The sequence below is a fragment of the Amphibalanus amphitrite genome, unplaced genomic scaffold (assembly GCF_019059575.1).
Source record: "Amphibalanus amphitrite isolate SeventyFive unplaced genomic scaffold, NRLGWU_Aamphi_draft 000246F_arrow, whole genome shotgun sequence".
NCBI lineage: Eukaryota > Metazoa > Arthropoda > Thecostraca > Balanomorpha > Balanidae > Amphibalanus > Amphibalanus amphitrite.
Window position 1 is genome coordinate 569672 of NW_024881741.1, and position 23634 is coordinate 593305.

Sequence of the window (23634 nt, forward strand, 5' to 3'; positions counted from 1 at the left end):
CAACGTCTCAACTTCTGAGTGATACTGCGCACAGCCCCGGCTCAGTGACCAGTGACCAGTAGGCTGCGGTCCATAAGGCGGGAGGCGATGTCTGGACCCCGAGATAAGTGTTAAGGATGGAAGAATTGAGACCGAGGAGACTCCCAACAGGTCAGCGAGAGCAGAAAGGAAAGACGGAAGGGTAGCTGACGGACAACGGACAGGACAAAAAAAAAAAAAACAGAAAAAGCGATAAACGAAGAAATATGAAAAGTAAAACAAAACGATCTTTTGAGAAAGAGAAGAAAAAAGAAATGCAACGTTACACGTAGAAGAACATAACAAAACAAAACAACAAATTATCCAAACCCATGTTAGAAACCCAAAAATGAATATATGCTGCAAAATATACAAGATCGAAAACATAAAGCAAGAGATTGATTAAGAGAGGACAAATCAAAGCCAGCGGCCGAGTGGTTGAGAAGGAGCGGGCGCACCTGGGTCTCCAGCGAGCACACTGTCCTCCGTGTCGGCGGTGTCGGCGACGTCGGCAGCGGCGGGGGCGGTGTCGGCGGCGGCGGGGGCGGGGGCGGGGGCGGCCTCGGCGCGGTGGCACGCAGTCAGCGGCAGGTAGTCGGGACGCCGCGGCCGCGGCCCGTCGCCGGGACTCGGCAGCGGCGCCGGGCCGGCGGCGGCGGCACCATCCGCCACCACTGGCGGGCCTACAGGGCGCGGGCACACAGACACACACACAGCGTCACACGGCTGTCGCGCCGGGTTCGACCAAAATAAGCAGGGAGGGCGACAAAAATGCAACAACTGCAACGTAAAACGCGCGGCGGCGTAGCTAGGCTATGTAAAAATGAGGCATCAATAGGGCGACTATAGCACACGCATGCAAACATGGCGAACTAAGCACACGAAGCTGATACACCTAAGCTACCTGCGGGACGTGGGTATCTATCTCCTCAGACATCAGCTACCTAGATGACAATGAGGATGCTTTGTGATTAGGTGCCATTGAAGGTGATGCTCACTTTAGGTACCTGTTTTCATCCTATTGTAGTGATCCCTTACTCCACCCTTTATGTAACCATCTAAAAAGGCATGTTCTTTGACCAAACTCGATGACCATTAGGAATCGATTGACTACGGATAGTTCTCAATCCAGAACCGAAACAACTGTGTCCAACAAAACAGCCGATTCTTCCAGGACCGTAAGTCAGTCCCAAACGGGCGTGTCGCTAGAATTTGCACTTCAAGCGATCTCTGCCGAATTCCTCCACATCGGTTCTGTAGCCCCTCCCCACCCAGCCCCCTCCCCCCATGCAAACAGCCGGTCCGGCGCGACCGAGAGACAACAATGACCAGTAGAGCCGCCGTCCGGCTGACTTCACTCTGGCTAATCAGCGGCGACTGAATCCGCCAATTAGCGGCGCGACAGGCGTGCGATTACATCACGTCCACATTCCGCAGCTACCGCCGGGCTGTGGGCTCGAGCGGACAACGATGAGCCGGCCGCCGCGGCAACACAGCGGAAAGGACCCGAAAGGACCCGCGTCTCACTCTGGTACAGGAAGGACACCAGCGACCCGCGCCTCACTGGAACGCAATAGACCCGGGCGGGGGCACCGGCACTGTAATCGTCCGCGAGAAAGGAACGCCGTTGAGCTTCGGCCTCCATCCTGTAGCCAGGAAAGTATTCTGGTGACATCGTCAATGCTGACATGTCACCTGGAACAGCCCCAGCTTTCAGTAAAGAGATCATGAAAACTGGAGGGCGAGCCTTATGCAGGTCGGTCCGAGAGCCAGGGCCCTCCATTCCACGCACCGGGTCCGAAGCCTCACTCCGCTGATGTGTATCACGGGAGCGGGGGTTACCTGGCGTCGGCCTCTCGCATTGTGTGCTAAACCGCGTGCATCCAGCCACATTAACAATCCAAAGTGTCCCACAACTCCAGGAAGACATGCGGTGGTCACCCAGATCAGTTGCATCTGGCCGTGGTGGTTTCCCCTGTCGGTGGGACCTCTCTGTTCTCCAGGTCAGGCCACCCCGGCACAGCACCCCGGCGATCTGCCCTCGGCCCGTCCCGCTCCCAACACGGCCAACTGCGTCGCGGCCGGCCAGCGCCGGACTGGGCGCCTCCGTGTCAGAGGCCATCAATGGGCCGTATCGGTCGGCTAAGCGATGTTCGCGCTGTCCGACATCGCGGATGTGTGTTGCAATGATGTGATGCGTCAGTCCAGCGTGTCAGAACGGGGGAACCGGCGAAGGAACTGCCGAGGCGTTGGTAAGTGCTAGTTCTGGCACTATTATGACCAAAATTATTGGCCACTATCCCCGGCACTACCTCATACACTATCCCCGAAATCCGTTCGAAACATCGCACCCTCCATTCCTGACTCGATGATCTGTTTTCCATGGTCTCCGCGGTCGCCAGGAGCTCTGGAAATCCTCAGGGGTGTCGTCCCGGCCCCGCAGTTCCCTGGTGATCCATCAACACCGTCAAAATTAGCCCGGACAGAGTCTGTGTCTCTCCCAGGGGGACTGGCGATAAGCTAACAAAAACAGCACGGCCTCCCGCTCGTGGGTAGTGTTATTCCTCACGGCGCCGTCCGTCCGTCCGGCCAGAACAGGGTGACCGGACCGTCCCCCATCGAGCGACATTGAGACGACGCGGAGGCGGAAAGCTTCGGCACCTGTCCACCAAAACCAACACAGGCGACCCCGAGACGACGGAGATGGCGAGAAGCGACGGTCACGGCGGCAGCTCCGGCTGGGCATCCGAACGGGAGGTGGAGGGGGTCGCTGCACGGTCCGATACAGGAAGCTGGAAAAACATTCGACACGAGACTGAAAGTGACTGACTGAGAAAGCCTGGCAGGACACTACGAGTCTGCCTGGAGACTACAGACCGTAGCGACTGGTTCGGGTCTAACCGTCGCTCGGCCCGCGGCGGGGCGCGGCTCGGGTAACCGCCGGTAACCGCAGCGCGGCGCGGCGTCTAACCGCGGTACTCCGGTTCAACCCACACACGACTGGCAGGGTCCGCTGAGGGTCCGCAGAGGCGCCGAGCGGCCGGCAGAGCAGGCGCCCACACCGCGTGATAGGTATACACTTCCGCGCTCATAACCGATAGCTGCTGCCGATATCGACACGGGCAGCACTGCCAGCATCACGGCCACCGCGTGGCGGGGGCGTTACACGAGCGGCGCCACACCGCACAGTGTATGCATAAACGACGAGCAAACGAGATCGAGATGTTAGATTAATGTAGATGAATAAGTCATAGCTCATAACTGACTACCATATACCGAATTTAACAGGTTCGATTACAGCTTTGGGAGCGGGCAATCTGCGCGATCTTTCTGAGAACGCCCAGGAGACGCCCTCAAAGCGCACTCAGTCGTACGCTTTGGATCGGCCGATCGACGGAGACGAACGAAGAAATTGTCGGTCTCCGCGCCCACCCCTGACGCCGGAGCGATCTGGCACCGATAGGAGCCGGCGCTCCGACCAGGCCACGAGGAATTCGGGCACGCAATGCGGAAAAGGTGTCGGCCGCGCCGCGTGGGACCCCGCTGCGGGTTGGCACGGTCCACACCGCGCGCCGGCCGCAAACAGCAGCGCCGGTCGCACGGCGTCCGCGGGCCGCTCTGCGCGCCGGCAGACCCGGCGCCATGTGTACCGAGCACCCGGCCGGCCAAGGCTGTCGGCGCCCGAATAAGGCCGGCCGCCAGCCGTGTCCCGCGGCGGCCGCCCAGCCCCGTGACCCTGCGCGGCCGCCACGTGCTGAGCTGACGGGGGCGCAGCGGCGGGGGCGATCTGCCCACTCGATATACCGCGCTGCAGTGTTCCCGGTGGCCCACCCGCATCGCGCCACGATATAAGGGAATCAGCAGCGTCGCACCCGCTCCAAGCCGTTCCGACCCCAATCCCGGAAGGTGCCGTCCAAACAGATGGGACTAGCGCTCCAGTTAGGTATTCGGCGCCGGTATGCGGGCGACTTCTGGTCGTCCTGATAAGGAGGCCCCCGGTGGACGCTCGCCGCTGCGAAATATGTATGTTGCAGGCACTTTAGAAAATCAGTCATTTTGTAAAATGCCTAGGCATTATTCAAAATGCCTGATTTTCCAGGCTTTTTGCAAAAAGCATAGGCATTTTACAAAATGACTGACTCTCCAGTCATTTTGCAAAATGCCTAGGCATTTTACAAAATACCTAGCCATTTTACAAAATGACTGAGCAGCGTGTTGTAGATACGAGTACCTAATTATATAAGTTTTGGTAGCGTGTAGGTGGACCGAGGAGTCCAGCATCATGACCAGAGGAGTCCAGCAGTGGGAAGTCCATACCTACCTCATTTTGAGAAGTGCAGGCCCGCGACATTTCCAACCCCCACGTCAGCGACGCTGCTGGATTTAAAATGATCGATCTGGAGCGTCAACAAACGACTGGCCCTATGCCGGCCTGTATCTGTAAAACTGTTAGAGGTCGCGAGGATTCGATCCCACACACTTAGGCGTTAGTGTCTTCTGAAACCAACGCTCTCGTCCTACGCCAAGCGACGTGATGATTCTCCCGATGTGGAGCTTGATATTTTTAACTGGGACCATGCAAGTAGGTACTCAAAGCTGTTGCCACAGAACAAAATTAATCGTGTTTTGTTAATTATTGCTTTAATATTCATTGTGATCAGAGAGCGTTTACGGCGTTAACTAAACAATGCTTTATGCTACAGCCGAGTCTGCAACTCAACCTGGTCGTTACTCAGCATTGTCGTCATCACAGAGCTTCAAATCGATCAGCTACAGGCTGAACACGTACCTAAAGGGTATAGGAAGACGTCCAAAAACTGTTGGCCATAGTATCTGTAGTGGGATCTACGTTCCATGCTGGTCAGGCATTTTGCAAAATGCCTCGTCATTTTGTAAAATGGCTAGCCATTTTGAAAAAAGCCTGGTTGCGTTCAGTCATTTTTCAAACAGCAGTCTTTTTGTAAAATGCCTAGGCATTTTACAAAATGACTGATTTTCTAAAGTGCCTGCAACATGTATACAGCTGCGCACCACACTTCCCCGTGGGCCCAAACACGTTCGCGGCCATGTACGGCTGTGTTAGGGTCCCGGGAACCTGTAAACGCCACCGCCAACTCCGATACAGCGACGCCGACAAGTTCATCACGGTCAACGTCGCTGCGATGGACGTCTAAGGGCGATCTGGTCACCGATACACACTCTTCCGGCATCGGGAAGTTTTCAATTCATGGCAAAACATCAGATAGGTACGTCTTTCTCCCAGAAGGCCTTCGCGTTCAATCGATTCGCATCAAGGCTGGAGGCGATAGCAGCAAAAGGAACTCACGATGACGGATTGGCTGGTAGATCGAACAAGAATTTGAAACCTAAATCGGTCCCTGGCCAGTGACATGCCTGCCAGTGCCGGGTACGCCCAGCATCGGGCCAGTGTCGTGTCAGAGTCGGATTAGTGTCGGTCACTGTCAGCGGCACCTGGAGGCCCCAGATCAGCAGATCAGTCGGATCGGCGCAGAGTCAGACAGCGCCGGGTCTGACCAATGTCATACCGGTGACAGACAATTGGTGGAAACCACGCGCCCCGCGCAGCGTCAGCCGGTGTCTGGATCAGCCCAATGTCCGACCACACCCCAAACAGTTCCAGAGCTCATGTCGAGTCCAGGCCCACATGATTCACACAATGGGCGGCTGTAAGCGCAACGACCGCACCGGAACGCGGAATGCGGCCTGGCGGAAGGGAGGATTCCTTCCGTCCGTCATTTTGTCTCTCCGACCATAGCTCTCGCTTCCGCCATTCGACAAGCGGGCAGAAAGTAGCAAGATTGAGCAAGACTGACAGAGAAGTGACTAAGGGAAGACCTTTACGAAAGCAAAGGATGTTCCATGATGAGGGCGGCGAAGAACTAGCGCATGTCGGTAGATTGAGGATGGCGCCAGGGAGACGTCAGCGATGAAGCTTTACACAGGTGCCGTTACCGTGGCCTCTAAACTCGTGTAGGTTTTAAAGCCCACCTCGTCTGATGTCTCCCGCAATCCATCTGGAGACCCATTTCCTCTCAGAAGAGTTCGAGTGCACCTGACAGTGCTGAGATAGCATCGATATTAAGACGGACACACATCCCACCGTCACCGACGGCCGACTGAGCCGGCCGCCAGCAGAGATCGCCTGCAAGTGCAGACTGTCCAGCCGCGCCGGTTCACCCAACTAGCCAAGGTCGGCGCCGTGTGGGCCGGCCGGCGCGACACGGGGCACGTGACGCGGCCCGTGGCCGTCTGCGTCGTTTGTGCCACGACAGTACCGTGCCGTGTGTACCGCCAGACCAGGGCCCGCCGCCCGGCGCGCGCCGCCGCGGCGCACCACTTCCTGAGCGGGGCGTCACCGTGACAATAAACAGAGTGCCGCAGAGGCGCGGGCCAGCGACAGCACGCCCAGCAAACGGGTGAACCAGGCGCGGCTGGCGGCACATCATCCCTCATCACGCCCAGTTCCAGCGTGTTTAGGTGACTCTCAGGCCTCCGATCCAGTTCGCAGTGAGGCTCAGCTCTCAACGTCGCACAAGCAGACAACCTCTAACTGCATTGGCCGGTGGAGCTCCCAGCTTGGTATCCTCAGATAACACACCAGGTGTTCCATATGCAGTCTGGAGTGCCCTACTGCTTTCCTATCCTCGGTCCAATCCGGTTTCGTCGCCCTGACGTGCGCAGCTATCCGGCAGTGGCCAGCGCTGCTGCCGCTACGACTGCCGCGGCGGCGAGTCACTCTGCATATCGCCATTCCCATCTGTCGGCTCCAGTAGCCCACATCGCTCGGCGAATTTCGTATCGAACGGCGGATCCTGGATTGACAGCATGAGGGAGGAATTGAAATCGAGCGCACGCAGAGACAGAGATCGAGAGCGGGAAGAAGCAGAGATCTAGAGCGGGAAGAAGCAGAGATCTGGAGCAGGAAGAGAATGAATTTGAGAGCGGAAACTGATATCGAGAAGAGAGGAACGCAGATGGAATATGAAGAGACAACTCGTAAGTGCACGGTTTAGGCCATCAGGCCAACTAACTAATGTGGCGTGATGCCGGGGCTTCCAGGAAATCTAGGCGGACAGTGCCGAGTGCGCGGTCCTGCCGTACTTCCCCTCACATTCACGTCAATTAACGGAAGTTCCAGCTTTACATTACCTAGTCACTGGCCTGAAAATGATACGATTAAAATCCCAATACATCCCTGATTACGCCAGTCTTAGCGAGGAGCAGCGGCTACGGCGTGAACGCTGATATGTAGGTACCCGTTTGCCCCTGCTAGCAATCACATTTAAACTCTCATTCAGGGTCAGACGAGTCGGGGGGCCACGGCCACGGCAGACGTTTGCTCACGCCACTCACTGACCGATGAACGACGTTTCCATAGAGAGGCGCCGCGCCGCCAGCGCTCCATGGGCGAGGAGGGCGGCGTCGGCGGCGGGGGCGGACCCGCCGCGCGCCCGCGCCGCCGGCCCTATCTCCTCGACCAGCGTCACCTCACAGAGCTTACACAGCGCGGCGCGCCCACAGAGCTCCGAGGGAGCTCACCGCGCTTCTTACACAGCGCGGCGCGCGCACCGAGCTCCCGGGGAGCTCTCCAAGGTGACGGCAGCGTCAGTCAACACGGCGGCACGTCCAGCGCCACCGACACGAAACGCATCACAGTTTCCACGCAGTCTCAGCTCGAGTCACACCGGACGATGCGTTCACAGTACACGCCGCACCGCACGGAGCACCGTAGACGACGACGCGCGGCGCCAACACGCGTGCGGCGGCGTGCGCGGCGCAGCCGGGACTGACGCGGCGCGGCGCCGCCGCCGCGGCGGACGCGGGCCGACACGGGCGCGCACACGGTCCGCGCGGCCGACGGAGCTCAGTCAGCGGAGCAGAGCGCGACACCGACAGCGGCGCGACGGACGGCCTCTCTCACCACACACCGGTGATCCATCCAGCACTGAGCAGGGCCGAGCCAGCGCGGCTGCCACGGGAGAGCCCGCCGCTGCCGGTGCGAATTTCCGAGTCCAGCGCGGCCCGCCCCGCCCCTGCGGGTCCGGCTCCGTAGTCGGACCGGCCCGGCCCGGCCTCCCAAGGCCGCCTTGACACGCCAGGAGGCCGGCGAAATTCCTCCGGCCGACAGCGTGGATCGCCGCGCCGCCCGAGCGGAGGTGTGTCTCGCGCCTCAAACGTCTGCCAGAGCCCGGTGGGGCGGCTCAATGGACGGAGGGGCGGGGAGGTGAGAGTCCGCGGAACACCGGGATAGAGTCGGAGACACACGGGGACGGCTGCAGCCCAGTCGAAGAGTCACTACCCGCGGGTTGGGCACAGAAATAAGATGCCGAGCGCCGGAACTACAGTTTGGGAGCTGCGGCGGACAGTATCGCCGGGGTCGCACTGCCAGGAACCAGCCTGCAAACTAGCGAGATATCGGACGTAAACAGCAAACCGGCCATCGGCGGGTTAACATTGGGGCCACTGACAGCCCCGTCCGATAAATGATGTGGATTCCGGGAACCCTCGACAGCCCCGGCCACCAGGCGCCGGTGAAGCCCGACCTTATCGGCGAATATAAACAGCGATTTGCTCCTTTGCAAACAGCGAGACGGTGCTTGGCCATCGCGATTACCCAGTGAATCATTAATTTCACAAATGCACAGATGTTCTAACGAAACACGGGCTGCTATTTGAGATAACACGGGGCCATCGGTGGCCATCGGTGCAGCGGGGAGGTCGGCCTGGGTGGGCCTCATTACACCCGTCGCTGCTCCCCGCTCGGCCCCACCGAGTCCACCCTCCGAGCCCCGGCCGGCCGGCTTCACTCCCTATCGCCCCCGCTTCCTTCCGACCGGCCGCGGCTGACTATGAGGCCAAGGGCGCGCCGCCGCCGTCACCCAGCCCGCAAAAACGGCGCAGCAGAGACGGGCGGCGCGCGCCGGTGACAGATACGGCGCGGCCGACGGTCAGGGCGAGCCGGCCGGCCGGCCGGAGAAAGCGGCGCCACTAATTGGCGGTGACCGGGGGACCGGAGCCGTCTCTGCCGAGTCTGTAACGATCGCCCCAGCGCCGATACAGTGGTCGTTACTGACACGAGCCGGGAGGAGCACAATGGTTTCGACCGGACCCCGGCGCCCCGACACCGCCACTTCGGGACCTTTTTTGGCCTTTTCGCTGGTTTAAAACCATGTCGAGTTTAAAATGGGTCGAGACAGTTACGGAACCAGCAGGTCAATGGTCCCATTAACCCGCGCCCTGCTGGGGGGGGGGGTGTTTGAACACCCCCCCCCCCTGTGGTTTTTCGCGAATATCTCAAAAACGGCGGCGCGGAGCGCCGCCGTTTTTGGTACACCTTACCATACATCAATTCTACACATGTTGTGAAAATTTCAGACCAAGGTCATTCAAGGTCAGGTCACCAGGTCACTTGAAGTGACCTCACCTCATAAAAACTTTCAATGTCTGTCATAGCTACACCGAGTGACCGATCGCTTTGAAACTTTCAGCGATTGCTAAGAGCAATAGCATGTACAAAATGTATATCTCAGAATTTTGATATCGATGACCTAAGGTCAGGTCAATTTTGCGACCTCCCCATTATAAGTCAATGGGAGAAAATTGAAATGCGCCTCTTTTGGATGAAAGACATTATAAACACTCCCAAACACCGAATTACAAGTGGTTTAGACACACTGAACTTGAAAATGGTGTCCGTGACCCTTGTTTATGCCCTGAGGTCATCTTAGGTCACGAATGGTATCTAACAGTTTTTCGCAAATAACTTTTGATAGAGGCATGCTAGAGCGATGAAAACGCCTTAGATGTGTTCAGCTCGACGATACGGATCGACTGATATGCAACATGACCCTTTCCGGTCAGGTCATGACCTTGACCTGAGGTCAAATTTTCAAGTTGACCTTTCAAGGTCAAGACATAGTTCATTCGATGCGTCTTGACGAGAGGAACACGATGCCGGTAAAAGTAAGCTCGTACAAGGCTTGGGTCAAAAGTTATTACAGAAAAACTGTTTTCGAAAAAATCGGCTATTTTTGCAGTTTTTGCCCCCTGCAGGCAAAACCGTTGACGTTAGGTCAAATCTGAGAGAATTACTCAGAAAGGGCGTTAATAGGGCTATCGAATGCGCTTTTCCGCGGCGCTGTAGCTCTATTGGTTCCCGAGTTATGCGTTGGCTTCTTGGAAATTTTCGACATTCGACCTGGAAATCGGCGAAATTTTGCCTTCAATGACCTCTGGTGACCTGACCTTTGACCTGACCAAAAAATTGACCGAAGTGATTTCGTCATTATTTTTTACGCTCTTTCGAACGCCGCCTTCCGCGTATCGCTACGTGGCCCACGAGCCGAGTTACAAGGGGGGGTGTTCAAACACCCCCCCCCAGCAGGGCGTGGAAATCCAGGACCCCCAGCAGGGCGCGGGTTAACCTCCTTTATCACCAACGTGCTGGTGAAAAAATAGCCCTCCTATATCAACGGAAATCCTGTCTGCCACAAATGAGAGCGGTGGTAAGTCTTCTTAATATAGAAAAATGCTCATCGCTGAAATTGAATAAGAACCTCCCATCTCTTCACACATCTCCCCAAAACATTGTCCGGCAGTAGCAGCTGCTTTCTGAATGAAGTCGCCACCCCGACTCCACTTCCCGATCAGACTAGTCAGTCGGCCTCGTATGAATACCATCGCCGTCCCATCTCACGACGCCTGGTCCACCGACCACACTGACCAATCGAACAGAGCTACCTCTGCGGACACCGGCAGGGACCTGCCGCCGCGACAGACGGCCGGCTGGGGACGGGCCGTCACGACACAACATTGGCTGGGGACGAACAGTCGCAGGGCAGATGACGGAGGTGATTACCCGTGTCACTTCACCAAATAAACAGCGTGCCTTCCGCAGGCATGACGCCCTCACGATGACGAATAGGTGTCTAGAGCCGTAGCCGTGACGCTATTTCGTGAGGCGTGTTCTTACCGGCCCAGAGCTGCCCATTAGCGGTCCAGACTCTGGCTATATCCTCCAGAGCCAGCAGGACAGAGCTCCCCATCACCAGACGACAGTCGCCACGGGGTCGCCACAGAGTCGCCAACTCGCCACGGGGTCGCCACGGGGCGGTGGTGGCGTCCCCAGCCTCCCCGGACGTTTCACCGACCCCGGGCCGTGTCAGCTCCCGTCCGGTTCACTCGTCACGATAACGGTCACCGTCACACCGTCACGGTGTAACACTGTCACAGAGAGCTACAGCGCAGCACCACCGGCCGTACACCACATCACCACCCGACCCACTGTCCACCGTCAGTCACCAGTGCCGCACCAGTGCCGCACCAGCGCCGCGCGGAGGCTGCTCCCATTGGTACCGGCGCCCGACCGACGCCCAATCACAACACGTCCCACTGATTTCCAGTGACATCCCGGTCACAAACAGACCGTACTCGAGTGCTACATTGTGGAGCTGCACGGAGCGGGCGGCTGTTTATCCAGCTGCTGCAGAGGCGTGAAGTCGATTCGATTTTCCGTCTCCGACGGAAACCTGCACCGGCCATGGTACATGGCACATACAGCCGTCCGATAGAACTGGATCCACTCCGGTCATGGGGTCCCTGTGGTAGGGCTGGATCCAGCACTACCGCCGGGCCCCTGTGATAGCGCCGGATCCACAACTGGCCATGGGTTCTGTGACCAGGAAGTGTCCCTCCTCACTGAGCTGGTTCACGGCCGCCTCAGTCCAACAGAGCCCAGCCTAGAATAGGCCGCCTAGGTCCTGGAGAGCCCAGCTTAGGCCCGCCCCAGTCCTGTGGAGCCCAGCCCCGCCTCAGTTCAACAGGCCAGTCCCCGGGACCCGGCGCGGTCGGGCGGCCCGGCGGCTGAAAGAGCTGCATTATCGTGTCTCTCAGTGAGTCATCGAGCCGCAGACACCCCGGCCGGACGGACGGTGCGACAGGCCCGACCCAGCTCCGTCAGACAGTGCGTCCTGTCCGACCCGGCTCCCAGCTGGACGGCGTTTGAAGCACCGACACAGCTGGCTCGGCCGCTCTCCCCATTTTGACTCATCAACGCCTCACGATCATCACACAGTGCCGCCGCCTCCAAACCGAACAACTACGAGGAAGAAGTGCAGAAATGGCTAAATGGCTCGTGGAAATGGCTAGTATGAGCAGCGCCACACAGAACTGGAGAGCATTTGGAAACTCGAGAAATGAATGCTGGGAACGATGAACGATGAGTGTGGAATTTGTGAACTACTCTCACAGGGAATTCTCGAGCTTGGCAACTCAATGTAACCTCAAAAATCCTGTTTGACAACGCCCAGTCACCTGCTACACCTAATGAGTCTTATCTCATGTTATTGTTGACGGCACCACGCCTCGGCCCGCGGCGCCGCGCTCAAGCATTAGTTGCTGCCACCGCCGCCAGGTGTCGGTACTCACTGGGCCGGGCCTCGGGCGTGGGCGTCTGCACGGCCGCCATGTAGGAGGGCTGCCGGAGCGCGCGGTGCTGGGTTCGACTCCGCAGCGCGGCCGCCATCGACTCCTTGTGCTTCTTCTCCTCGACCTGAGGGTGAGGACAGAAGTCAGCTGAAGTTCGTGGAGAGACCCGTACAGCATATACCAAGCAAGTTCGCCAGCCGACTATGTCATGCAACTAACATACTTATTTAAAAAATGAAAACAATCATTAGGCTGCTTGCTAGAAATTATTTCGGCATAGTTTCGCTCAGAATGCAATATTGCAGGAAACAAAGCAAACAATGAGAATCTTCTCCTAGAAACACCAATAAAGGTCCCTCTCCCGCGGTGAGGCAAGTGTTATAGAAACCTTCTCCACACAGATGCTGGAAGGTTTTTGCACCAATCAAGAGGTCAATGTGAAGGATCGCAAACCGAGCAGTTCCCCACATCCAGCAGCAGTCCCTCCACCCTCCCATCCCCGCCAGCCGCAGACCCCCTCCCTTCCTCCCTTCCCTCGGCATCCGCACCTTTCCGGCGATGATCTCTGCGCTGTTGCGTTTCCTCTCGTTCTCCGGCGAGGCCTCCTGCTCGGCCTCGGAGATTTTGGAGAGCGGCCGTCCGGCGGCGTCCACGGCGCAGAAGGGCCAGCTGCTGGGGGCCGCCGACTCGGCCGGCTCCGGCTCCGGCCGACGGCGCACCGCCTTCTTCTGCGGACCGTCCGCTGCGGGGGGGGGGGGGGGGGGGCAGGTCAGGTCCGGTCAGGTCAGCTGTGAGAGTGCGGAAACACGCCGCCTTCTGCTGCGGACCGTCCGCTGCGGGGGGGGGGGAGAGTCAGGTCAGGGCAGTGTGAATAGAAAATACACCGCCTTCTTCTGCGGACCGTCCGCTGCGGGCGGGGGGGGGGGGGCAGGACAGGTCAGGGCAGGTCAATGGGGTGAGCAGCAATGGGTGATAAAGGAGGTCGCCCTCCAAACATAACACAATTATGAGAAGTAGGCACAGCAATAATGGCCATTCAAACGCATCAGACAAGAGAGGCGGCACGGAGAGGAGCAGCGCAGCACCACCGGGCGCATAGCGCAATAGCAAGGGACCCTACAGAGGGTCCCTCGTTGAGCGGCTCAGAGGGGCGGTACGTACCCCGGTAGGGTCCCTCGTTGAGCGGCTCAGAGGGCTCAGAGGGGCGGTACGTACCCCGGTAGGGCCCCTCGTTGAGAGGCTCGGCGTGCAGTCGCGGCCCGCCGACGATCACCATTCGGTTGCCGATGCCGCTGCGGGGCGGGCGGCGCGGCGCCTCCTCGGCTCCCGACGTCTCTGTGAACGGCGCCGATACCCGTGCAGGTCAGTCACAGGTCAGGGCACAGGTCAAAGGTCAGGGCAAAGGCAGATTCAGGTCAGATCTCAGATCACATTTGGTCTTTTCTGGTCATATTTGATCCGTCTAAGCAAACCCACGTCCCGACTGACCACACCAGGTTAGCGGCAGACAGGCCAGCGGGTATGCTGTCAGAGCTATGTACACACACGTTATCACCACAACCCACTGCCGGCAACTGAGGGTAGGGGTCAGATCGAGGAACTGCGGCGCACAGCCGTCCCAGCCCAGACAGTTGTTACCGCCCGGCAGCCGGTTCCGAGAGCCGCAGACATTTGTACAGCGGAGACACATCACAGAGAGGTGACTACGGGAATTAAGCTCGGCGATATTAATGGTAAATCGACAAAGAAAAACAAGCAGGCCTTATCATATTGGTACTTGGTGAGCTAAGGGTCTCAAATTTCCACGAACAGATACCAAGAACGTAAAGCCTTGCTGATAGCCAACTAAAGGAGCTGGGATACATCAACGGCGCATGCCACTGCCATTGGATACATACACAAACAATAGAACGTAGTATTCTTGGCACCATTAACGAGCCAAACATTCCGAATATGCAACTACGTAATGATTGACTCTAGTTCCTGGTTGTAAACATGTGCAGAGATTGAAACCTAGAGGCATGCGAATGCAGTGTGCATATTTAATGTGGGATTTCAAAACAAACTATTAAACTCGACTTGCATGTCAAATAATAATGTTTGGTCATTCGATAACAATTTATATGTCCATCCCAAACTATGGCTGCCAGCAACATGTTTCACTAACGTAAGAGTTTCATAAGAACTGCTGTCATTGACGTCACTCGGTAGTTTTGACCTTTCGGAGCGCGCAGCACCTATTACATCAAATCCGCCCAAAGAGGCTTACTGGCCGCGCGCTGCTGATTGAATCTATCCGAGCGCTATTCTTGTGGCCAAACAAGACCAGTAAATCCCTCCGAACGTAATCAATAGAGCGATTTTCTCGGCCTCCAGACACTGGCTGATAGCGCAGCCACAAAAGCGTCCACAGTCTGAAATTTCGCCAGACTTTTACAGACACAGCGTTCCCAAGGATACCGTCCTAATAATAGGAAACAGCCTCACAACTACAGCTGCAGTATCACGAAGGACATAAACCCAGCCAAATCACCCCTCACAAATGGGACACGCCGCAAAACTCGTTAGCACGACTTCACAACACACGACCCATGCGACAATGCCAAGTGATCGATGACACTTCAATACTAACAAACCTGTTACGCCCAGCGAGAGCAGACATATCTCGCAGAGGGCACATTAATATCCCTCTCCAATCAGCCACAGACGGGCATGCATTAGCGGGAGCATTAGTGGGTCAGCGGCAGCGGGCGGGGCCGTGCAGTAGGGCGGGGGGGGGGGGGGGGTCATAACGGGAAGGACGGTCAATGCCGGGATAATAACCCGGACCTCTGACGTCCAATCAGCGGCCGGCCAGTCAATAACCCAATGATGAGCCGGACACGACCGTCGCCGACTCGTCGCCGGCTCTGGCTCAGCGTCCGGGACAGCGGCAGCGACGCGCTACGCGGTGAGATGAGGACAGGAGCGGGGAACACGGACGGAGACAGGGGGGGGGGGGGGATACGGACGGACGGACGGACAGACAAACCGACTTTAGGTGTTGTAACGGAAAGTACAGATGCATTGCGCATGTTTTGAAGCCGCGGGACAGTTCAGACGTCCAACATGCAGGAAGTATGTGAGGAGATATCTAGGATCCAGATCCGATCCGAGAGGAGACACGATCGGAAAAAAAACACTAATCGGTTAAAACACTGATGGCGGAGCAGGACAGATGAACTCAGCGTGATCGGCGCATACATGCGAAAACGTTCACACTTTTTAGTCTGCTGCGCATCCGGCTTTAGCCTGCAACAAGGAACACACTTGAGCCGTGCGTGTTGTTACAGGTCACGGCCGCCGCAGATAATTCAGGCGGCGGAATACACTTGAAGACTTTGATTTTTACTAAAGTCGAGCACAACACTTGGTCGCATTCTCTACAGAGTCGCCACTGGAGAGGCAGGCTGAAATATCCGTGGACATTCAAAACCCATCCCACAGTTGCCATTGCGGACAGTGCTGCGTTTGGTTATCAAAGCGTCACGGTGGGTTAAGTAGCTCTGGGAGGCGTTATCAGCATACAGCGTTACGAAGCGGCGCTGCCGCAGCCTGCGAGCGGCGTCTGAGCCCAGTACCAGACCGGGCGAAGCCCCCGAGCTCCCCCTACTACCCCGTCCCTCCGCGTACTGAGCAGAATCTCCAGGCTGGAGACGAAGCGGTCGCCGTCGCAGCTGAAGGAGCGCCGGTAGCGCTGACGCGGCTCGGGCGCGCCGGTCGGCCGCCGCTGCACGCCACTGCACGTAACGTCCAGCTCCGGGTCGGACATGACGCTCTGCAGCCGGTGTCCTGCAGGGGGCGGCCGGCGGCGGCCAGAGCGGTCACACCAGGTCCGCGGCGCGCCCGGGGAGGCCGGGGGCACAGCGCACCGACCACGGACGGTCCACAGTGGACGGACGGGCGGGGGACCCATAACCGACAGACCGACAAGCAGATCGAATCTACAGTACACACGGACTTCAAGCCAAGCGGCACGAACTAATACACGAACCAAGGGCATTGGGAATATACTGCATATGTGCAACGCACGATAAACGAAATTATATGCACAAAAGTCGTGACCAAATAGAACGAAACCCAAGACATCGCACGATAACGAAACCGACCAACTAAAAACGTACAACTTGAAAACATGCGCGCTAGTTTAACTCGGAATAAGTACGTGAGAGGGACGTCCGAACAAACCCAGGCCAACGGACAGACGGGCCAGAAGTGTCCCAGCACCACCGCCCGCCGGCCTCGGTGAGCCCCGGGCGCCGGCAGCGCCACCTACCGTAATCAGAGGCGTCCGGGTCGCGCTCGAACTCGTCTCGGCGCCGGCGCACGCTGGCGCGCTTGCCGGGCTCGGCGATCAGGCTCAGCTCACTCCGGTAGCCACTAGGTCCAGAGAAGGTGTCGTTGTCGACGCAGCCTGTCTCGAACTGCCGGGCGCGCTTGGAGACGATGTGCGTGCGGTGGTCGGGCGGCGGCACCTTGGCGCGGGGCACCTGGGTCACGGCGTCGTACTGGACGTACTCGGGCGCGCCCGAGGAGGAGGAGGCCGACTCGGGGCCCGAGTAGGGCCGCGCCGTGGCGTTGGGCACGCCCGCCGGCAGCGAGCTCAGGCTGTCCGTGCTCGAGCTGACCGAGAGCGAGGTGCCGCGCGGCGCCGGGAACACGGGCGGCTGGCCGGCGCGGCCCGCCGGCGCCGTGGCCGGCTCGCCGCGCTGCCAGCGCCGGCGCCGCTCCTGCTCGCCGGCCGGCCGCAGCCGGGGCGCGCCGCCGGCCGGCGCCGCCGACGCCTCGGGGGGCCACGGCGGGCGCGGGAAGCGGGCCGGGTTGACGTGGTACTCGCGGACGACGGGCGTCTGCGGCTGGGCGGCCGGCCACTGCTGCGCCGGCTGCCGCAGGAACTGCTGCTTCGTCTCCACGTCCTTGAGGATGCGCGACACGACCGGGTCGCTGGTGTCGGCGTGCTCGCTGCCCAGACCGCTGGCCGCGCTACCGCTCATCGAGGGCGGCATCTGCAGCGACGGCATGGAGAGGGTGGACGGACGGCGGGACGAGCCGGACCGCTCGCCGTTCAGGCTGGCGCTGTCGTCCGAGGTGAGGTGCGGCGTGGCCACGGCTACGGCCGCCTGGCTGAGCGCGCCCAGCGGCAGCGGCGTGCCGCCGGCCGGCCGGTACGGCGGCGGCCGCGGCAGATGCGAGAACGGCTTCATGATGTTCAGGTTGGACGCCGGGTGGTGCGCAAACTCGCTCCAATTCTGCCGGACAGGGGCGCAATACGGTCACAGATCACACCACAAACAGAGCAATACGGTCACACAGTGCACCAGGAACAAAGATACCTGGATGAAAACGGAGTCAGACGTGACGAATAGAGCAATAAGAAAACCGAGGGAAAACTCACGATGGCGCAGCTTTTATCGTCAGAAACGGATCACAATCAGACAGACGATAAATGTTACCAGAAAATACCAAAAACTCGAGTGGAAAGAAAGAAGAATGAAAGGAGAGAGAAATGGACAGAGATGGAGAAGAGAGGAGAAGACAGAGGGACAGGGAGTGAGTGGGGAGGGGGGAAGGGGACATAGCAGGCCGGGCAGCGGGCCAGAGACACCGGGCTCGCGGCGACCCGAGTCGACACGGCGCGCTTTTTACGTTCGTTATAAATCCGCCCGGGGACAGGGCCAGTTTCGGAGCGGGCGCTAGAAATACCGCCACCACTCAACACCTCAGGGAGGGCGGAACAGGACAGACACGAATCAGATACGGCCGGACACCGGGGATATGAGTACATTACTGAATCGTGTTATCTATGACTGAAGCAATAATGAGGAAGGCAGCTTATCGACAAGACACTTTTAGCGGAAGCACACTAAAACGATTTTAGACTTGTGTACACGTGACACAACTCAAATGAAACTTGGGTTTAGTCGTTCTGGGAGAGAGGCTAAATTAGAACAACGCGCGTTCGAAATTCCACAGCGACAACGGCAAGGCCAGATAGACGCGTACCCACAACTCAGCGCACTCTGAGCAGCAGCAGAGGTGGCCAAACTCAACACTGGGCCGACACGACATACCGACACAACTCACACCTCAAAGACACCGGAGCCTGAAACCCAGCCGGCCGGCGCGGCGCTGCGGCGCGCGCCTCTCACGCCCCAGGTGAGACAGACGGCCGACCACATCAGAGGCAGTCGTGCCCGTCACCGGCCGGCGCTAACGACGGCATAAATCCGGCCAACACCGCACGCAGCAGCGGCGCACCGGGTCGAGGGCAAGCGGCACGGGACCGGCGGGACGGGCCCGGAGTTAGGGCGGGGATCGAAGACCAAAACAGGGTCGAAATCGAGGAAAAGTCGTGATATGAGTCTCGCTATTGTGGAAACCTAAAAGAATGGAGGAGTCAAGTCAGGTCATGTAAGTGGGCACATATGACCTGCTTAAAATTGGGGTGGGAGTCGGGGTCGAAGTTGTCACCTCTGCTGAGGCGGAGCTGGCGGCGTCCGGAGGTGACGGGGCTGGCTCCGATGGCATCATGGCGTCTCAGCGCGCCGGGCTGAGACGGGACGGGGCCGGCCAGTCACGGCACACTGAGCTGAGAGTACAGCACACCGGCTCACGGCACAGAGCTGCCGACTTCACCACCGTCCACAGATGCACGCCACCGGCGAGTCCACTCCACTCCACCGATCGTCACCGCGCCTCTCGCCTCTCCCAGACGCGGCCCGGCCTCGTGGCCACCGCGCACGTCCTGCCGCGCGGCCTCAGTCTGTTCAGACGCGCCGCGGTGTCCGCCGACACCCGTCACTCTCCACAGGCTCGGTCCGTAGTCCGTGCAGCCGTACGGCCGAGCCCCGCGCGCCGCCGACTGACCGACCCGCCGCGCCGTCGGCCGCCGTCCCCGGCGGCGCGCGACGGTCCGAGCGTCGACAGGCCACTCCCCCGGCCGCCTCCTCTCCGACGGCGGCGGCGCAGCGGCGGCGGCTATTTTCCGTCCCTGTCCACACCGATAACGGTCGAAGCGCCGGCATCTCTGACCCTGACGTCAGCCGGTGTGGCCAGGTCAGAGAGACGTCTGTCTCTGAGAGTCGCGACAGGAAACGTCTGAGAGTCGCGACAGCAGACGTCTGAGAGTCGCGACAGGACGTCTGCCTCTGAGGGTCGCGACAGGAGACGTCTGAGAGTCGCGACAGGAGACGTCTGCCTCTGAGGGTCGAGACAAGCGCCGCCGCCCGTCGCCGTTGTCAGACTCCGCGTCACTCCGTCGAAATCACGCTCGCCACTCGCGTCCGAACACAAGCACTCGAAACCAGCTCAATGGTTTGAGCTTATGCACACTCCACAACCCTCCAACCAAATCCAGCTCGCAGTTCACGGCGACCAGCCAGCTCCAGCTCCACGTCTCCGACCGCGCGCCCGGTTGGGTCGGAGGACGCCGTGTCGCGGCGGCGGTCGGCGGCGGCGGCGGTTCACGGTCGACGTCGGCCGTCATCCGTCAGCGGCGGCGGGTGACACCTCGGACACGCGCCGTCCACCGTCCGTCGCCACCGTATAAATAGCCGCCTCCGTACGGCGCGCCGCCGGCTAACTATAGGAGCCGGCGCAGACAGCCGCCGCCTCGTGTGTGAAGGCCGCCTCCTCGCGGGCAGGTCGGCCCGCCAGCGCGGTGCGGGAGGGTCACAGGAACAGGTGGGGGTGGGGGCAGTGGGACAGAGAGGTGGGTCGGCATCAAACCGGAGGACGTCTCAGCGGTAACCGCAGGCCGTAAACGGCAGCGGAGGCAGGAAAATCGAGGTGCCGAAGTTATCACAGAGTAGGCACACGCTAAGACACATGTCATGGTCCTTAGATTGACACTTTGTGCGAAGCTATCCTAGTTTACACTCCACAGCCAGAGTATGCTATACTTCACAGGACGCACTTGGAAAAGTCTGGCGGCACATCACATCCCTCCCAGCGCACATAACAACGGTACACTGTTTCAGCAGCCGTGAACCCCGAAAATACATCAGAACCCGACACCGTGGCGGCATCGGTTTCATCATCCTACAGCAGGTCAACAGTTGGCTAGCCACCAGCAGGACGTCCCCTTCCAGCCACCGGCCTGACGCAACGTCTCCCGGCCGCGCGAGCCACGCGAGCTGTCCCGCCGGGCGGACGGACGTCAGGGGGCGTCCCCATGGGTACACCTTGAGCCACGTCATCCCTTACAGTCGGGGTCCCTGAACCAAGACCTCGCAGTCGATTCAGCCTCACGAATGGCCTCTGGCTGTTTTGACCCTTCCCAATAATTTATCCCATCATAGCTGATGCCCGTGCTCTTCTCAGTACACTCCAACACTGGCGTTCGAGCAGGCGGCCCCAGCGTGCCCCCCCCCCCCCCAGCCCCGCCCCGCTGCCGTCGCCGCCGACTTACCCGCTGTATCTCGTCATCGTCCCTGGACTGCACCTTCAGCACCAGCCGCAGCCCGCTCAGCTGCACCTGGTAGACGACGTCGGCGTAGCTGAGGTCCCAGGTCGGCAGGCCGTTCACGTCCACCACACGGTCACCTGAGAGCGCACGGGGTACATACAGGTCACACACAGGTCACCTGAGGGCGCACAGAGAACATACAGGTCACACAGGTCACGCAGGGAGCAGACGGGTCACCCAGAGGCAAACGTCAAGAGTACAGCGCAAATTCACTTGCTGCTCAACACGATCCATGGGACCATTGTCTCCACCCCCAGCAAACTCCCCACTCGGTTCCAAATGTTTACCGCGTCGCACAAGTCCCACGCCGCAGAGGTTAGCACCAAACCCGCGCCGTCCGCAGCGGACGGCCTTGGCAGCCAATACGGAGCGAGGACAGAGGACAGAGGACAGCCATCAGGACGGAGCGGTGCAGAGCGACACAGCGCCTCGCTGAGCCTGACCCGGCCGGCGCAGAACCACACAAACACCGTGGGTCCGTCACGAGAGCCGTTAACCTGACTATGGGAAACGGAACTAGGAGTAAGCATAATACCTAATTAGGACTATTCCTTCGCACCGTCCTAAATCGACATTAAAACAATGAGTGGCCCAACACACGACACCTACGGCAGTTCCCAGCCGCAGGGCTCGCCGCCTGACCTCGTGACCTTGCACGCGCCGGCCGCGGCGCTCCCTTGACCCCGGCCGCGACGTCCCTGTGCGGCGGACCCTTGAGGTCGTAACCCCGTCACCCGTCAGCGGAGGCCGCAGTGGTGGCTGCTCCCGAGACGCTGGCTGATGATCTCATGGGAGAAACGTCCACACTGCTGCCAAACTGCAGACGCAACCGGCATCAAAATTAGTGGCCCAGTCCCAAGAAGCTAGGATTTGTGAAGCTAAATGCATTGCTTTCACGTCCCACAATGCATGACAGTTGGTGATACTGTGCAAATATTTCGCGAAAGCTTGCTGTGTGGGCTGAAACGCACATCCGGTAGTGTCGAAATGCTACAAATTGTACGGCGAGGTCAACTGAGGTCATCGCAACCAAGTGGGTGCAGCGCACCACCAGCAGTGTTCCATTTTTGGAAATTTTGGGTGGAAAATCACACCTAATGGGTAAAATATTTTCATCCCCAAAACCAGGTAAATTGGAATTCTTTCATCTTTGAAAAATGCTCAACTCATGCTCAACAATTAACAGCCAGATTGCCAGATATACCTAGCAGCGCCATATAGACAGAACTTATAGGTTTGCTACATAATACATAATTTCCATGAAAAAAAGCGAAATCAAGGCACAAACCCAACAACTCACCCTGACTGACAACGAAAGAAAATAACCTTGCACACTTCCAGCTGTTAATAACAAATATGCGTTGAATGACCTTGATCACCTCAACTGTTTGTAAAAACCAGGCTTGTGTTCTGAATAAATGCTTTTGGATATTCATAACAACTATGATTAGTGGTTTGCTGCCAACGCAAAACGGATGAGCCGCTGCTTGCGCAAATTAAACACTACCTCTGCAATTCGCTTTTGACTAAGTTGCGCAGGATACGCCTACAAAATTTTCATCTTTGGACCCGCAGTCAGCTGGGCACACCCTGGCACACCCTAGGGATGAATTTAAAACTTGGTGGGCTCTAACTTCTTTCATATACAAAATAGGGGTATGAGACAGGTACCAACTTATTCTACATTCATTTCTGATCCTATTGTATCAATTTCACCACAAATTATGTCCGTCAATGGCTTCTAGAGGACTTTAAAGCTCGATGCGTCGGGCCTGGCAGAGGTCCAAGATGAGAAAAGCCACCCTGCGCACACCCTAGGGATGAATTTAAAACTCCGCGGGCTCTGGCTGGTTTCATAGGTAAAATAATGTTTTGAGACCGATGCCAATTTATTCTGCGCTTATTTCTGATCCTATCGCATTAATTTCGCCACAAATTATGTCCGTCAGTGGCTTCTAGAGGACTTTAAAGCTCGAGGCGTCGCGCCTGGTAGAGGTCCAAGATGAGACATAGACATAGACATGTATTTGCGACCCTTCCACATCCATGGTGGCTATTCCGAGACGCGCGTCAATAAGATAGAAACTTGATATACATAAAACACACCTGAGGTAAAATGAACACATTTACAATGCAGCAGGGTACTCACGAAAGGCGATTGTACCACACACACAAACTGTTCAACACCCGCTCTGACATTCGCCGGCAGCACCTAACCAGTGTCACGCAGCAGCCAGTCAGTCACTCGAGTCTTAAATCTGGTGATTCCCATTTCGCGAATGTCTTGCGGAAGTTTATTGTATGCATCAATGCCGCTGAAATATAGTCTGCGAGCACCTGCGTTTGTTTTCACACTCGGCCGCTGCAGCAGACCGCGTATCCTGGTGCTGTGCTGATGGTTACTTGTGACCAGGTGTTCAACGATGCCGACCGGGGCTCCAGTGGTGCGCACCCTATGTATGAGGCACATACGATGATACAGTATCAGCTGTTCGGCATTGAGCCACCCGAGCTGCTTGTACTTCGCCGAGATGTGATCGTACTTTCGTACGCCACATACTACCCGAGCACAGAAGTTCAGCAGTTTTTGAATCCTATGTCTCTGAGCCTGTCCGTAAGTGCCGTAAATAGATATGCAGTATCGTATATGAGATATGACCAGA

The 23634-nt window shown here is 58.2% G+C and overlaps 1 protein-coding gene across 6 annotated transcripts in view; it reads right to left on the bottom strand.

Moving 5' to 3' along the window:
- Window positions 1-23634, bottom strand: part of LOC122386293 (rho GTPase-activating protein 23-like) — a 116662-nt gene that overhangs the window by 40061 nt on the left and 52967 nt on the right. For 4 of the 6 annotated variants that reach the window (XM_043375357.1, XM_043375356.1, XM_043375361.1 and 1 more), the window contains 7 exons: window positions 20915-21048; window positions 16781-17753; window positions 16138-16296; window positions 13681-13800; window positions 13014-13207; window positions 12466-12589; window positions 477-701 (listed from right to left, as the gene is read on the bottom strand). In XM_043375357.1, coding sequence (XP_043231292.1) covers window positions 477-701; window positions 12466-12589; window positions 13014-13207; window positions 13681-13800; window positions 16138-16296; window positions 16781-17753; window positions 20915-21048 — 1929 coding nt within the window. The remainder of the gene's footprint in view (window positions 1-476; window positions 702-12465; window positions 12590-13013; window positions 13208-13680; window positions 13801-16137; window positions 16297-16780; window positions 17754-20914; window positions 21049-23634) is intronic. The other 2 variants (XM_043375359.1, XM_043375360.1) reach the window with 2 other exon arrangements.